Source organism: Plasmopara halstedii, assembly GCF_900000015.1.
Source record: "Plasmopara halstedii genome assembly, contig: Scaffold_2904, whole genome shotgun sequence".
Classification (NCBI taxonomy): Eukaryota; Oomycota; class Peronosporomycetes; order Peronosporales; family Peronosporaceae; genus Plasmopara; species Plasmopara halstedii.
In genome coordinates, this window is record NW_020189809.1 from 1,200,874 (window position 1) to 1,215,723 (window position 14,850).

At 40.3% G+C, this 14,850-nt stretch overlaps 5 protein-coding genes across 5 annotated transcripts in view; 3 read left to right on the plus strand and 2 right to left on the minus strand.

Moving 5' to 3' along the window:
• Window positions 1–233: 233 nt before the first annotated feature.
• Window positions 234–451, minus strand: PHALS_05669 (uncharacterized protein; the record flags this gene model as incomplete). Its single annotated transcript, XM_024719251.1, has 2 exons — window positions 234–338; window positions 407–451. 2 exons carry the CDS (start codon window positions 449–451, stop codon window positions 234–236), a joined length of 150 nt encoding a protein of 49 aa, XP_024584568.1.
• Window positions 452–2,491: 2,040 nt separating this feature from the next.
• On the plus strand, window positions 2,492–3,142 carry PHALS_05670 (Mannose-binding lectin; the record flags this gene model as incomplete). The annotated part of the gene is made up of 1 exon (XM_024719252.1): window positions 2,492–3,142. The coding sequence occupies one exon, from the start codon at window positions 2,492–2,494 to the stop codon at window positions 3,140–3,142; it is 651 nt and encodes a 216-aa protein (XP_024584569.1).
• Window positions 3,143–6,521: 3,379 nt separating this feature from the next.
• Window positions 6,522–7,844, plus strand: PHALS_05671 (uncharacterized protein; the record flags this gene model as incomplete). The annotated part of the gene is made up of 1 exon (XM_024719253.1): window positions 6,522–7,844. One exon carries the CDS (start codon window positions 6,522–6,524, stop codon window positions 7,842–7,844), a length of 1,323 nt encoding a protein of 440 aa, XP_024584570.1.
• A 498-nt stretch (window positions 7,845–8,342) lies between these two features.
• On the minus strand, window positions 8,343–10,784 carry PHALS_05672 (Rho GTPase effector BNI1 and related formins; the record flags this gene model as incomplete). Its single annotated transcript, XM_024719254.1, has 1 exon — window positions 8,343–10,784. One exon carries the CDS (start codon window positions 10,782–10,784, stop codon window positions 8,343–8,345), a length of 2,442 nt encoding a protein of 813 aa, XP_024584571.1.
• A 3,387-nt stretch (window positions 10,785–14,171) lies between these two features.
• Window positions 14,172–14,850, plus strand: part of PHALS_05673 (uncharacterized protein) — a gene marked incomplete at both ends in the record, with an annotated part of 757 nt that continues 78 nt past the window's right edge. The window contains one exon of the mRNA XM_024719255.1: window positions 14,172–14,817. Within this exon, the coding sequence (XP_024584572.1) occupies window positions 14,172–14,817 (646 nt within the window). The remainder of the gene's footprint in view (window positions 14,818–14,850) is intronic.

The following is a 14,850-nucleotide window of genomic DNA, read 5'->3' on the forward strand; positions in this document are numbered from 1 at the left end:
GCGTCTAGTCGGTGTCGTGGAGAAAATCTGGCGCTCAAAATCTGACGTCCTACTACTGCTTGAAAAAGTTTAAACGCAAGCAACAAGCTACGGTGATCTTGCCCCCTGGTGAAGCTGAGTACATCACGATTGCCTTAGCAAATCAAAAAAATATATATTTGTGGTCTTTTTTGTTAAAAGCTAATGGTTTGATAACAATAACTTAGCAATCGGGACTGTCAAAAGATTGAAGATCAAGCCCTTGTGCAAGCATAGATAGCTGGAAGTGTATTTCGTGTGAGATCATGTCGAATCTGGACGCGAAACTCTACAGCATGTATTAGCTGTTGAGCAGCTGACTAAATACTCAACGAAGACAAAGTTAATCCGCGGTTACAAACTACAGCGGTTGGGAAATGTTGAGTACCCACGCCACACGAGATGTGTCAATAAAGATTAATCTGAACTGCATGCTACTCAAATCTTTGCAAGCAAGTACTCGACTTATCAAGAACTCGAAGACAGCGATAATTGATTGACATACCTGATGCACTTTTCATCTTAGCAAATACTAAGCTCGAGTTGAGGAAAATTAATCTTATACATACAGTTAGATGGTCTACCACTATCTATCCTCGTCAACGTATTCATTGCATCGCCATTTACTATTAATCAAGCAGCAATCATCAGCTGCCGTTTTTTTGAGAAATTTGTGGTTTAGATAAGAACCGAGAAACCGAATCGTAGGCCTGGTTAGGTTGTGCGAAAGCTTGCGCCATAGGCTGTTTGAGTACTCCCCACGTTCAGAATGCCTCGTTTTTAGTCTACATAATTTTGCTCTTTGTCTTGCGCCACCTCTGAGCGTGGAGATTACTAGCGCGACGCGCTGGAGCTCAATTTGTGGTTGGACCGAGTCAATGGCCATCCCAACTTTTGAGAACATTCTTTATGACTTTGCTTCTAAAAGGATTAACGCTTAATTGTGGTCGCACCTGTAGAGCTCTGTAGGAGTATGTGGCTTTACCGACATTTGTATGAAACTTTCGCGGACAAGTCTCGCCATCGCATTTGCGATACTGGCGTGCCCTTCGTGCGGGCGAAAACCGCCACAAGCCTTAGACCGCTGGTTGAGCAGCCCAGTTAGGACCAACTGGAGACAGGGGCAATTCAAGCGAGTCTTGTCTTTTGATATCCCTTGGTTAACAAGTGGAAACTCCGCGTTTTACCTTTAGGGGGTACAATCGTCCCAAGTCTCAGCCGTCAAAATAAAAACAAGTGCTTTTAGATGCCACGGGGATACCGGGGCACTTCGCTCGGGCACAGTATTTTTATCGTCGAGTCCGCGACAACAAAGGCACAGAAGATTGGTATGAATACCAATTATACAACGCCGAACAAGCATGAGACATATTTAGAATCAAATGTGACAAGCTAAAAGTAATGGCTTTTTTGTATGTCTACTACGATGATACATTGAGCGACTTGTAATGTTGCATACTTCTTTCTGGATAATGTTTCGTATCTATCATTAAAAACTGTTTTCGCTGTACCACGTCTCTAGCTTCAGTCCCTTGAGCTTCACTATAAGCTCAAAAGACAAGTGTAATGCGTACGTTCACATTACGTCTCGTTACGTCGGATCCTAACAAACATTTTCGTGACTTAAGTTGATCATTCTTAAATTTGACGCACAATTGGACCAAAAAAACTATTTCCAATTCGACGTTACTAAAAATTACGCTTGAAGAATCTTTTTTGTGCGAAAGCTGTCGTTTAATTGAGTACATATCCAATTCATACCCTGCAGTTACCATATGGTTATCGTGAGCTGGTCAAGATACAAGCAAGGATCGGCCGATGCGTTCTATTGTACTTACTTGAACCATTCAATATGTTTGCATTATGCTTTATTGTGATAACGTTTATCATCATGTAGTGCCTTTATTCTCGTCATACTTGTCCAGCAAAGTAGCTTTCAATCTTCTTTGTCAAGTTTTTTTCAATCGTGAAGATTCTGTGGTCCAACTTTACATAGCTCTGAGATAACCAGACTTCAAAGCATAGGAACTTTTCTTTAACAGGTGACGACTTTGGAAGGGTGCATTTCTAGCCATTTGGTTGCTTACAAGCATGGAGTAAATACTTTTTTATACTACAATGTCTGTCCTGTGCGCTTTTATGGCATCAAACGGTAGAGAATGAAAGGAGGATGCTTCATAAATGAATGTGAGAATAGAGTAGGTAATACGTACACATGGTATTGATAGAAACCATGATCTACAATCACTCTATCTATAATGTTAGCATAGTAAGAGGCCTGTAGAAGCGGTACAAAGTGCCACCGTATGCTTCGTTCTGCCGGCCGATCGCTGATTTGATCCAGAGAGCCAAATCATTTGCACACGAGACTTTGCAACCACATCCTCTTTTCAATTTCCAATCCGACAATCAGCACTTCTCAATTCCAACCATTTCAAAATTTCCATCCTTTCTTAACAGCAAAACTTCCTCAATGAAGATCATCTTTTCCTTCCTCGTTGCGCTCCCTCTCGTTAAAGGCATTTACAAGCTTCCAGATGGCATGTCAAAGTGTCCGGTGGTTGGCGGACCTCATGGAAAGCCGTTTGACGATACCACAATGGTCCAACCAGGACAGAAAGTGGAATCTATTACGATATGTTACAATGATCGTGTCGATGGCATTGGTATGAAATTCACTCCTTTGTCTGGATTTTCACAAGACCCGTTTCACGGCAGTCGAAAGCATTGTAATGAATCCAAGTTGGCAAGTGATGAGTATATTATAATCATGGAGGCGCAGACTGTGAAAGACGACGACCACACGAAAATTAGCTACGTCAGGTTTATGACCAACAAGAAGAATATTATCGAAGGAGGTAAAGAGACGGAAGAAGACGATAAAAAAGCGTCCTGCAAAGCCCCCGAGAAGCATCAACTTGGTGGATTTTTTGGACGTTACGGCGAGGAGATTGATGCAATTGGTCCAATTTGGGTGCAAATGGATCCCATCATATATGAGCCATACCATCAGAATCCCCAACAAGTTCCCGTTTCAAATGGACAATACAACCAGTATACTCAACAAGCTCCCCAGGACTCGGATTCCAGCGACAGTATCGCGACGAAGTCTTACAACTACTAGAGTTTTGACATTGTCTTCTTTATGATTTCATATTATTGTTTTGTCTGAGCTTATGTATTGTAGCGAAAGACCAAGTTAATATCACCTAGAGAAGAACTTCGTTTATAGTTTGAAACATAGTTCGTTCACTACTTTGTTCTCGTTTTGATATCGTTTATATCTATAAAGATCAAAAGTACATCTTGATCAAATGTAACCTGCATCTACGAGACGCAATGGTTCAGTCAATGCAAATTGTCTTGAGCTGGTCGTCATTTGAGCTAAAACGAATGAATCAGCTATTGATGAACTGGTTGAAGCCATGGCGCGTAGCGCTTCTGTGCTGCCTTATTGCACTCTTTGTACTGATCACGTGAATATACTATGTACGTGTATTATCAACTTTATAATCGTGTGGAACAGCCAGCGATTGCTTAGCATGACAGTTCGACACTGATTTGAGCAGAAAACAGAGAGTTTGAATTTGAAACTGCTTTGTCAAATCTTCATATCAACATGTTCTTCGCTAAATATCCCACGGCGGAGTGACTGCTAAAAATTTGATGCTTATCAGATATGAGCTGGAAGTAGTATCATCTAAGATTGTAGTCGAGTCATCTGGCAGACTTTTACCTTCTTGTACTCGCTGGAATATCCCACTGGTTCACGAGCTCATGCAAATGTATCAGTCTCCCAAAGTGACATTTTATCTCAAGAGGCTGAAATCGTTTCGCATTCATTCAGAAGCGTTTGGACGAGAAAGAAGAGTTTTGCTTAGACATCGAAGTTGAATAGAGAGTGAAACGCAGTCCGAGAATCCTTCACTCAAGTGTGTTTTGAATGCAAAGTTCTCATCGTAAATGATTTGAGCCTCATGAATCAAAACCACTCTATAATACTAATCTAAATTAAAAATCTTGACGAACTCCGGCCTCAAATGGTTTAGTATGAACAATGTGATTGTAAAGTGGACCTCACATGGCCGTCTTACTGATTGAAGGGGATGCATACACGATTATTACTAGTACTCAGTTGAATTGACCAGAGATTGTCGACAGTGGCTTTCTACAATGTATTGAATGTTGACGAATTTCGATTCAAGCTTGAGAAAATATATCGCATCTTCATAGGCTTGACAGTCATACGTCGCCAAAAAGGCTCCAACTCACTGAATTACATTTAATCTTACTCTCTTTTTCTTGCTTAAGATCTTCACTAACAAATTATTGTCAATATCAACAGCGAACATGCTTCCCACGGTCAATAAGACATTTACGCACAATATAGTACATGGAGTTATATTACATTATAAATAGTAAGAAGAAACTGTCGTACTATATATAATTACAGATTACATACTGAAAATGTTGCTGGCCGAAGAAGAAGAAACAGCTCTAGACCATGAAAAACACTGAGACGGCGCTTTACCGCATTTCTCTGAGACGGCGCGCTACTAGCTCGATTCCGGCTTTTCAGGTGTATGCATGTGATATATCACTTTCAAAAACCATAAATATAAATTATTGTCAAACATCTTCACCAAGATATTACAATACTTCTTATCTATAGATGTTTCTCTCTATTCTTGTAATTTCTCGTTGCTAACATTTGATTTGTAGTCAACTTGAGGTTTTGAACTGTTATCCGATGGTAGTGGCTGCTGCTAGTCGAGAACCAGGTCGGTAGAGGCTGGCACTTGTGGTTTTTGAATGTAATCTGCAGCTGTTTCACTCCAAAACTTAAAGCGATTCATGCTAGTATTGTATTCTAATAACTGAAGCCACACTTGTAACGGGAATCTAGAAAACTCGCTGAATTCTTCAAAATCTTTGTGATATATCATGTGTACGCACTTCATTCACTGTGTATTCAAAGGCCTCGAATTTTAAGCTGCAATGTCTTAACATCTTGATGTGATTCTAGTGATACGAGATTAAGACAAAGGATCTGGTACAGCTCAGAGTGCGTGCGATCTAGTGATCAAGTTGGAGCTTCCAATGAAGCAAAAGTTTTCGGACTTTTTCTTTAATCTTTGCAGTATCAAACATTTGGTGTATGGAGTAGTCGACGATTGTATTAAGATCAAGTTTTTGTGCTTTACGTTTGAGATCGGTTGAATTTGTGGACAGAAAGGAGTGTGTACAGAATCTAGTGTTCGACCTCTTTCTAGAAGATCGAGTATCGTTTAAAGAAACTGAAACAAAACTGTCTGCTTGTTAGGATGAAGAATGACATGTGATAGTTTGGAAATATTCATGTAGTCGCTTCGAAGGCAGAAATTTGTGAGTCGCAACGACTTACAACGTTGCAACCACCCAAAAGCACTTGAATTTCTTGAAGCGAAGGGTATGATGCTGTGCTACTTATGACTACACGATAGTTACTACAGTACAGAGCAAAGTTCGAAAAGACCTCCCGTAATCAATGTCTACCATATAATATTTCTTACTATTTGAGACCTTTGAATTGATTACCAGAAACACTTTGCTCGCAAGTAAGAACGTAACATGGAAATCAAAGACGTTGCCTTTACTTCATTTCAAGTTTGTTGTTCTACTCTGCCATTTCAAAAGGAATCGAAACAATTTTAAATGTCAAACTCGGTTTGAATAATTAAAGAAACAATTGTGACCTGACCGTCTCGGTGTGAGATTCTTCTCTAATCCCTTTCAGCCTCCATCCTATCCCCTTTGTAACTCAAACCCTTCCATTCGAACATTCATGCGATACCATGACGCCATTTTGATAAGTAGGCTAAAGTTAAATAAAAAACGGACAAGAAGTTTGAGATTTTCGTCTATGCTGTGCGACTTCTTGAATTATCTTACAGTTTGTCATAGAGAGTGGGAGAGTGGTGGACCTTGAGACTTTGACACGATTTCTAGTAGGTAAGTACTTACCAGCTGCCTTTCATTTGGTCATCATATTAAAACTCACTTGTTCTTAACAAGTCAGTTCATGACGACTAGACGTTCATGAGGGGTGGGATGTATCTACCGGCTGTTTGCTTCCTAGTCGCATGTGGCACAGACTATGCTCTTTCCATCTCAAGTATTGATTGTCACTTCTAATTTTTGACGCAATCGATCGATTGGTTCGTAACTTTTCAAACTTCTAATCCCAACGCGAGTTCGTTCTTTCTCCACGTCTCTTTTTCTTCCCACACCCAAACCTGACGAAGAAAGTGAAAAGTTTCTTGTGTGCATCCGTTCCACATCTCAAAGAATTCCAACGTCCCATCCGACTATTGCATCTCTAAACGAAACTCTCTTCAAGTCGTACAGCACCAGGGGGAAACCATTACCAACAAGAAGAACGCGACTCGTGTCTTTCTTGCCCAAGCAGCGAGACGAACGATTCAGTTGTGAACTTGATTTGTTTCCAATACACACATTCGAACATGTCCATTGAAAGCGTCCACGAGAACGAGAATACAAGTCATCGACCATCAACTTCACTTGAGAAGGCAGTGCGTCCTCTTCAACCATTGACAGTACCACCTACACGATATTCGGATCTACTTTTGAATGACATGAGTATGATGGTTCATGACGTTGATACGTGGTCACGTTCATCTCACTATGCATCGCAACCTCCATCTCATTTATCTGGACCTCCAGCGATGCTTACACGTCACATGTCGATGCCTGGACGTCCTATGCCTCCAATGCAATATCCATCATCATTTGAGATGAATATGCCAGTACCATTATCACGTCATCAAAGTCAAGGGTTTATGGCATCAGGATATCAAGCAGCTATGAATGTACCGATGCCTCCACGTCAAGTTCATGTGAATGAAATGCAACATTTACTTGAAATTAGTCTTGGGAATCAACAACCATTACAATATCCAATGTCATCGCATTCAATGATAAAGTCTGCAATGAATGTCGAACCAATTTCATTCACATCGACCGATCGGACTTCAAAACTTGCTATGGATGACATTGATCCACTTACGTATGTGATCTTTGACAATTCAACTACTTCACTCAAGTCAGAACCATTACAAGAGTTACATCCACTTGAATCGGCTTTTGATTCACTTGATCGTCTACTTCCTGAAATGGAACGTGAAATGCTCTTTCGAATGCCTGAGATGGATCAATTACCACACAATACTATTGTGCCAAAATGTACGACCAAGTCACCGAAGAATGTTGCCATGTGTAAAGTTACAGAGTGTCAACGTCGTGTGCGTTCAAAAGGATTTTGCAAAAGTCATGGAGGTGGACGGAAATGTAGTATTGAAGGATGTAAAAAATCGAGTCAAAATGGAGATTTTTGCATTGGACATGGTGGAGGTAAAAAGTGTAAAGAAGATGGATGTGCGAAAGCCGCGCAATCGCATGGATTGTGTAAGGCACATGGTGGTGGAGCTCGTTGCAAGTTTCTTGACTGTAATAAAAGTTCACAAGGTGGTGGACTCTGTCGAGCACATGGTGGTGGCAAACGATGTCAAGCAGCGGGATGTCCAAAAGGTGCACAACGTGGCAACTTTTGTGCCACACATGGTGGCTTTCGCAATTGTAAAATTGAAGGATGTGTGCGTACAGATCGTGGTGGTGGGTTTTGTGAAGTACATCGACGTGGTCGTCTTTGTAAGGTTAAAGGTTGCAAGAAATTATCACGAAACCAAGGAATGTGTACGATGCATATTCGAGAAGACAAACAAGTGGTACATGAGGCAGATTCATCGTACAATCCTATGACACTCTGATGAAACCACGTTTGGTGTTTTGTGTTTATATGTCACTTATCCCATTGTCCAGTATTTAACCCAAAATGAAGCAGTATTGTACTACTATTGTAATACATTTTGATTCGACAGAATAGGATATGAAAGGGGTTTTAATGTTAAAAATGTCTTGTTTTACTATTTGAAGGCTATGATTTGATCTTGTGCTTTGTTTTTTTATCTTCATAACGTTGTCATAACGTACGGGAGAGAGTCTCAACATCGTCACTACGTCGTAACCATGTGCTTGACCCATCCTGTTTGTATATGATGAAACTATTAAGTATCATTAGTACACTCTCTTTACTATGTTTCTTATGCCTAGTAGTATTTCAATTATAGTAATTCAGTACAAAGAACTATTGTATCTTCATAGTACTATCAAATCATAAGACCTCATTTACTATTTTTGTATTACACCATCTTAACATGAACTATTGACAAGAAAAGCTTACGAAAAGCATCAAGTTTCGAATCTTTTTATGCCTTTGAACTTGATTCTTTCCCGTTTTCATCTCGACATCGTTTTGTCTTGATCTGTGCTTGAAATGTGCGATGTTCTCGACAATATTCATGTGTAAAATTCGCAATATACGACAATAAAACATCGAGTTCTTCCTCCGTTTCTTCTTCTTCAAAATAAGTTAAAAAATGAGCTTTGACAGCTTGTAGCTCTTGAAATTGACACTGAAGTGTTGCCAATTGAATCTTCACATCATTACAAAATGACGATAGAGTCGCTTGAAACTCGTCCATTGTATTGTCCAACTTGGAAGCTTGTGCTTCTTCCATTAACTTTTCTAATCCCGTTTCAAGTGCTTTCTTTTCCGATATTAATGATGCATAATGAACTTTACTACACTTGGTAATGACATCAATATCTTGATAAAACGTGGCTAAATGAGGAACATCGCGCTCAATCGACTGAACGACATATTGCAAGAATGTAATGCCACCAACAAATGCTTTTGTCTGTGATAACTTAACCAATGAATTCAATGAAAACGCATTCACGCCTTGGTCATCGTCACCACCAAAATTAAGTAAATTGCCAATTTGTAAAATATAAATCAATACTTGACGTAATGCTGTGCTTGAACACACTTGATTGACACCTTGAATTACAAGTGATAATGACGTTTGAAGTTCTTGTACACGCGATGGAAATTCTTGTTTAAACACAAGACAATGAAGTTTGTCGTGAAAACGTGGAATTGATTGAACTTCAAGTAGAAATTGCTCGGCTGTACCTAAAGTAGTCACATCTCCACGAAAATTATCCAGCATTTCCATCTCTTTACGATCTGGCCACATATCCATCAATGATCGAACTTGAGAAGGCGATAAAATCGTTGTATTTAATGCTAATAGCTCACGTCGAAGTTCAGGAAAAGAGACTTTAATACGAGCCAATGTGATGGCAATATTCTGCGATTTTTTCATATCAATTAATGCCGTCAAGACCTTGTTCTTCTTTTCACTTCGTTCGGATTTGATCTTGCGAGAATCTTTTGGACTCGCACTCAAATCTTTCACAAACAATTGTTCAAGCATTGCACGACTTTCGTCTGAAATCTGAACTGCTTCTTTCGCCGCTTCAACTGCATCTCCACCCCATAAACTATCTCGTCGAGGTCGATGTTTTTTTCCTTCCCAATGTAATTTTTTTCGAATCGAATCTTTTCGTTTTAACACAGGTTTTGGTTTGTCATGACATTGTTGTTGTTGTGGACCATTTAATTCAATAGGATCAATACCCGCCATTCGCATCTTTTGTTCAACTGCACCACGTGGTAATCCCAATCGAAGCATTTGAAAATATTTGTGATATTTTTCACGATGTGCTGCACGTTCTTCATCGGTAATTTCCACTTGTTTTTCTTTGACTATTTGACGTTGTGGTGGTCCATGTAACCACAATGGATCAACACCATCCATACGCATCTTATGTTCGACAACTGGTTGTGGTAAACCCACTTTAAGCATCTGAACGTACTTCCCATGTTTCAATTCGTACTCTTTCAATAGCATTTCATAGTCCGAATCAATACTTTTGCTCTGTTCATCTTCATCTTTCTCAGGAGATACAATACTCATTGAACACGGTATGTTACCGACATTGCATTCTGTCGTTGTAGAGTGTTCAATGTTGTCACTTTGGTCATTATCATCACAAGATTGTGCTGCCAGATCTGCAAGTACCGTGTGTGTCTCTAAAAGTGCCGCTAAGCCACAAAGTGCCGGTCGTTCGCGATATTGTTCATCAGGATCTATTTCATGATTTCCAAGCATATCCGCGACACTTGATTGATGATGTAACCCAACGGGAATATGTCGCTGTGATAGCATATCGAGTAACCCAAGACCGTAATAATCTTCACTATTTGTTCGTGATCGTGGTGAGAATGAAAAGTTCGAATCATAATCATCTACTTCACTCACTCGTACGTCTGCTAAAATATCAAACGAATCGTATCGTCTTCGATTTTGCTTCGATTCAATACATTCTGAAGCTTCTTGGAGAATGTCTAGCACCCTTTGAGTTTGTATAACATTCTGAACATCGTCTTGATTATCTTCTGAGCTTGATATTGACGTAACAGATGATGCGCGACTATGTCTTGTAAGGTCAATAGTCTTATGATCTGTAGGAATTAATTGACTATTTGACTCATTCTTTCGACTTGTATGTCGAAAAAACTCGTGTACCTTTTGCTTGTCGTTCCACTGAACTGTCGTAAGTTTAAGTTGTGGTTGACCCAATGGTGGACGTTGAAAGCCATGAAGAAACGATAAAGACTCGGCGTGAGTACGTCCGACATTTGGAAGCGCCACATTAGGTTGTGGTGGGACATTTATTGTGTCGACTAGTGTACTCCGCTTCTCGGCACCCATGAGCATTGATATAAAAGATGGCGCCATTGTTACTTAAGTAATCGCGATGGAAGTAGAAATTGCGTATGCAAATTGAGCGGCAAGACGACGGGAATAGTAATGGAATTGCTTTCTATCACCTGACAGACAAGGCACCCATGCTACTGGAATAGTGGCTTTTTCTGCTGGTACTCCATTTTAAGTACAGTAGAGACGACGTGAAGTAACGCCACGAGTCACATGGCCCAATGAAAGTGATAAGGCATTGTTGAAACACGCAACTCGTCTTGTTGCAGGTGCCAGTAATTGAAGGAGGTAGGAAGTCTTGAGACGTGCTGATTCCGTTCGGATTTGAAAGGATATTGTATATGTGCGGACAGAAATGATACCTCTGGACGCAGGACTATTGCAGCTTTTGTCAACAAATTAATAGTACGAGGTTTTGTTTACTTCTGATCTGTAGCAAAATCTCAAATATCGAAAAATTGGCTGAAATTAGAGGTAGCCAAACAAATCATACAGAAAAAGACAAATTATTTCCAATATAAGTATAATATACGTATTTTGTACTTTTCTCTTACACATTAATTTCTGGAGTAAGAAGTACTGCGGATTTAACTTGATATTGTCTTGCAGGACATCCACTCTATGCTACTGAATTTATCTTTGCTCGCGCAATTAGTCTTAGTATCACACCAGGATTTACCGGTTTATCCATGCCAAGTCGCAAAGCCTTTAATTCGCCTGTCCGGTTTGGTTTACGATTGACATTTGCATAAACCAACACAAGACTTGCTGTGTTTATCGAGCGATTGCTTCGGGTAAGCATTAGTCTAATCTGAAGCATTTAATGCTTAAGATTATTGCTAGAAGGTCAGCATGTATCAGACGAATTACGTAAAGCAGTTTCTTCAACAAACACCCGAACAGAATGTTAGTTGCTTCATTTACTGAAGACTCGGGAGTGTCCCGTCTGACATGTTGAACATGTAGTCGGTTCAGTTCACGATACTTTCAGCTTTAAGACGACCCCCAGCTGCTCGTCATGGCCGCAGCTGCTACTACCCAGTTGTAAGAAAACCTGTCGCATCAATTCTTTCGGTTTTCTTCTATTGTCAATCAATTTAGCGATAGATTTTTGTAGTGAAGGCTTTTACACATGAATGTTAAGGTGGATAAGCGATGGAAGAAATATATGCAGCATTGTGATCTTTACGAGTGCAATTTTCCGATTAGTGGTCCAGGTATTATCATATGGTTTTTGATGTCATGCCTCTTGTTCCAAGCTTTAAAAAAGGGCGCGTGAAGACGTGTGCATAAAACCTCCTTGTAAATCCTTTAATTGATGGCTCAAAGATCTTACTTCAGAGAAAACGAGAAATTATGATTATCAAGAGCTGTTATCTTCGACAGAGAGCCTGGATAATCTAAGTTTACTGTATGGCCTGGTTTTGATTCCACCCCGAGATATACAAACAGAATAACTAATCAATACTAGTGAGGCCAACAATTAGCTTTTGCATTGAATTAAAGCGGGTTTAAATGTATGTTGAATATATTATAAAAAATGGACTACAGACAGGGATAAGAAGTGTCGGCTGAGGCCCAAAAGTCGCTTCAATTTGGCCACGTACCCGATTGCTTCCACTCAACACGCAAAGAGCTAAAGCATCTCGCAGCTGCCTTGTGTGTTCTTTGCGTCTTTGGCGTCTCCACAGTAAGCCGAATTTTAGCGACATCATTAACTTCATTTTATCGGTCTTTGTACACTTTTGAGCAAGTGCTTATTCATGTTAGCTAAACTTACATTGTTCTATTTCTATGTACTCTCCATAACCTCATTCCGGTCGGAACAATACATTATAATCTTCTCGATCTTCCTGCATTCAAAAAGCCAACGTGGCTTTCCATTCAGCTCCAATTCATTCTCTTGCATTGAGCTCATCCAAACAGAATGCCTAGTGCAAAACCAATGCCAGCAACCTCCAGCTCCAAAACTTGCCGAGACTTTCAGTGTTTCGATATTTTTTTAGAAGCTTTAAATGCGACTGAATCCGGAGAAAGACAATAATTCGGCTCTAGACGATAGATTTTGCAGGCAGCTGCGGAAAAAGATCCTGCCTTCAACATGGATGGGTTGAACAGATATCAATCCTTAAACGTCCTTGAGTGATAGGGTTCTGAAAAGATCATTGTGTCATCAAATCGCAATGAATGGAAATGCAAGACCACGAGACTACGTGCAGACGACTCAAGGACGCACGATACGATAACCAAGAATACGTCCGCAAAATTGCAAGTATTTGCTTTCTTAAGCCCGCCGGCTTACCGAGTTGTCTGCTAAGTTGCTGCTAGAGTCATCCAACTGATTGGCGCCTCCTAAAACAAATACATTTCAAAGTGCATTTGATCCTAAAGGTTTTGTAATGTATCAGCTGTGGGAATCAGAACTCGGAAGAATGCATATGGTAGAATCGTAGTCGCACAGCCTGCCGGAACCATAACATGTGAAGTGGAAGCAAGTGAACCATATCGCAGCGCCGCTGGTGTATAGTGCTGTTACATTTCATAAAAACCTAAGACACAATATTTGAGCGCTTTGTATAGTGTTGAATTTGTATTGCGTGCTTGCATACCAAACTGCCATCAAAGATAAGATCATTCTTATGATGAATCAGATAATGTGCTTAAAGCTAACAAGTTGGTGCGAGATGCGGGAATATTTTACAGTGTGTGAAGCTGCTGATTGACTTGATAAGCAAGAGCATTTTTATATCTTGCAGCGCGTGATGTTTGCATGTTGAGCTTATGCTTGAAATTGCAGTGCTAGTCACGATTTCGCCTCGATGCTTCTAGAAGAAGAATGTGGCTAACGCCGTATACATGCGACATTCGAAACATCTATGCTACGCACAGTACACTTTTGACTTTATTCGAGTTCCTGTTGCAAGGTGTTTCATTCAACGAGTAAAGCAATTGGTACTGGCATTGAATCGCTAGAACACACAGTCGGAATGCTACGTAACACCAAGTGAGCGGACAATAATGAACGATACGGTCTTTGCATAGCTGTTAAATGGGAAAAAATTGAGTTGGTTTCTGAGAAACGCGTGTGACAGGAACAGTAGGAGCGGACGTTATTGGGTTTGGCTGCTCCCACATCAAGCAAGACAATTTTCATGCGGTAGAAAAGTATTCTTGAGCTAAATTGCTTTTGTTCACGATCAGTTTTGATCTGGTGGGAGACGACGACAGCTAAGTAAAAGAATCCCAATCAGAATCAAAGACCGACCCTTTTCTCAAATTCGCATCACGCGACATTTTCTTTCGCCTTGATCATCACAATGAAAGATATCGCTCTTTCTTGTCTGCAGGGTCATTGCTGTTTTTTTCTTCCAAACGTCTAGAAATCTGACGAATACAAATACCAAAGAAATGGCAACACTTGGACCAAAGCATTGGACGCATGAACTGACACTAGTGGAAGGCAGTGTTCTTATAGCCTTGCCGCTGATCGCTTTGGTTATGAGTTACATATTGCTACGTATTATATGGAAGGTTCCTGAATCACCCGAGTTGTCTCAACGCATATTCCGCTCATATAATTCACTTTCCCTGGAAGGTCCCTTGCGATCAATTCGCGACTCTAAAACCTCGCTCATTGAGGAGGGAGAAGTTGCTGGTGATTACGAAATTCACTGGTATGACACCTTTGATTTTGCGTTTGTGACTGGAATGATAGTCTTTGCCGGGGCGTTGCTCATTCTGACTTATATTTACGAGTCACAGTGGCTACACGAGACCAAATTCTGGGTGATGCAGCTACCGAAGCTTGTGGTGATGATGGTTGTGTCACTTGTTGGTGGGATTATCTGTCGTTGCTTTTGTGATGTGGATGAAAAGGGTTACATCATGACGAACAAGTCGTCAAAGTTTAAAGTCAACTACACGCGTAAGCTGCAGCACTTTGCTGCGTACATGGTGCCACTAGTCATCAAGTCGGAGTATTCTGGTTCAATTGCTCTGGCATGGGGTGATTTTTTTACAATGTTGGGCTTCCTTGTGCTCATCAAGCCTATTCGTGAGCACTCCAAATTCTTCATGCTGCAATTTA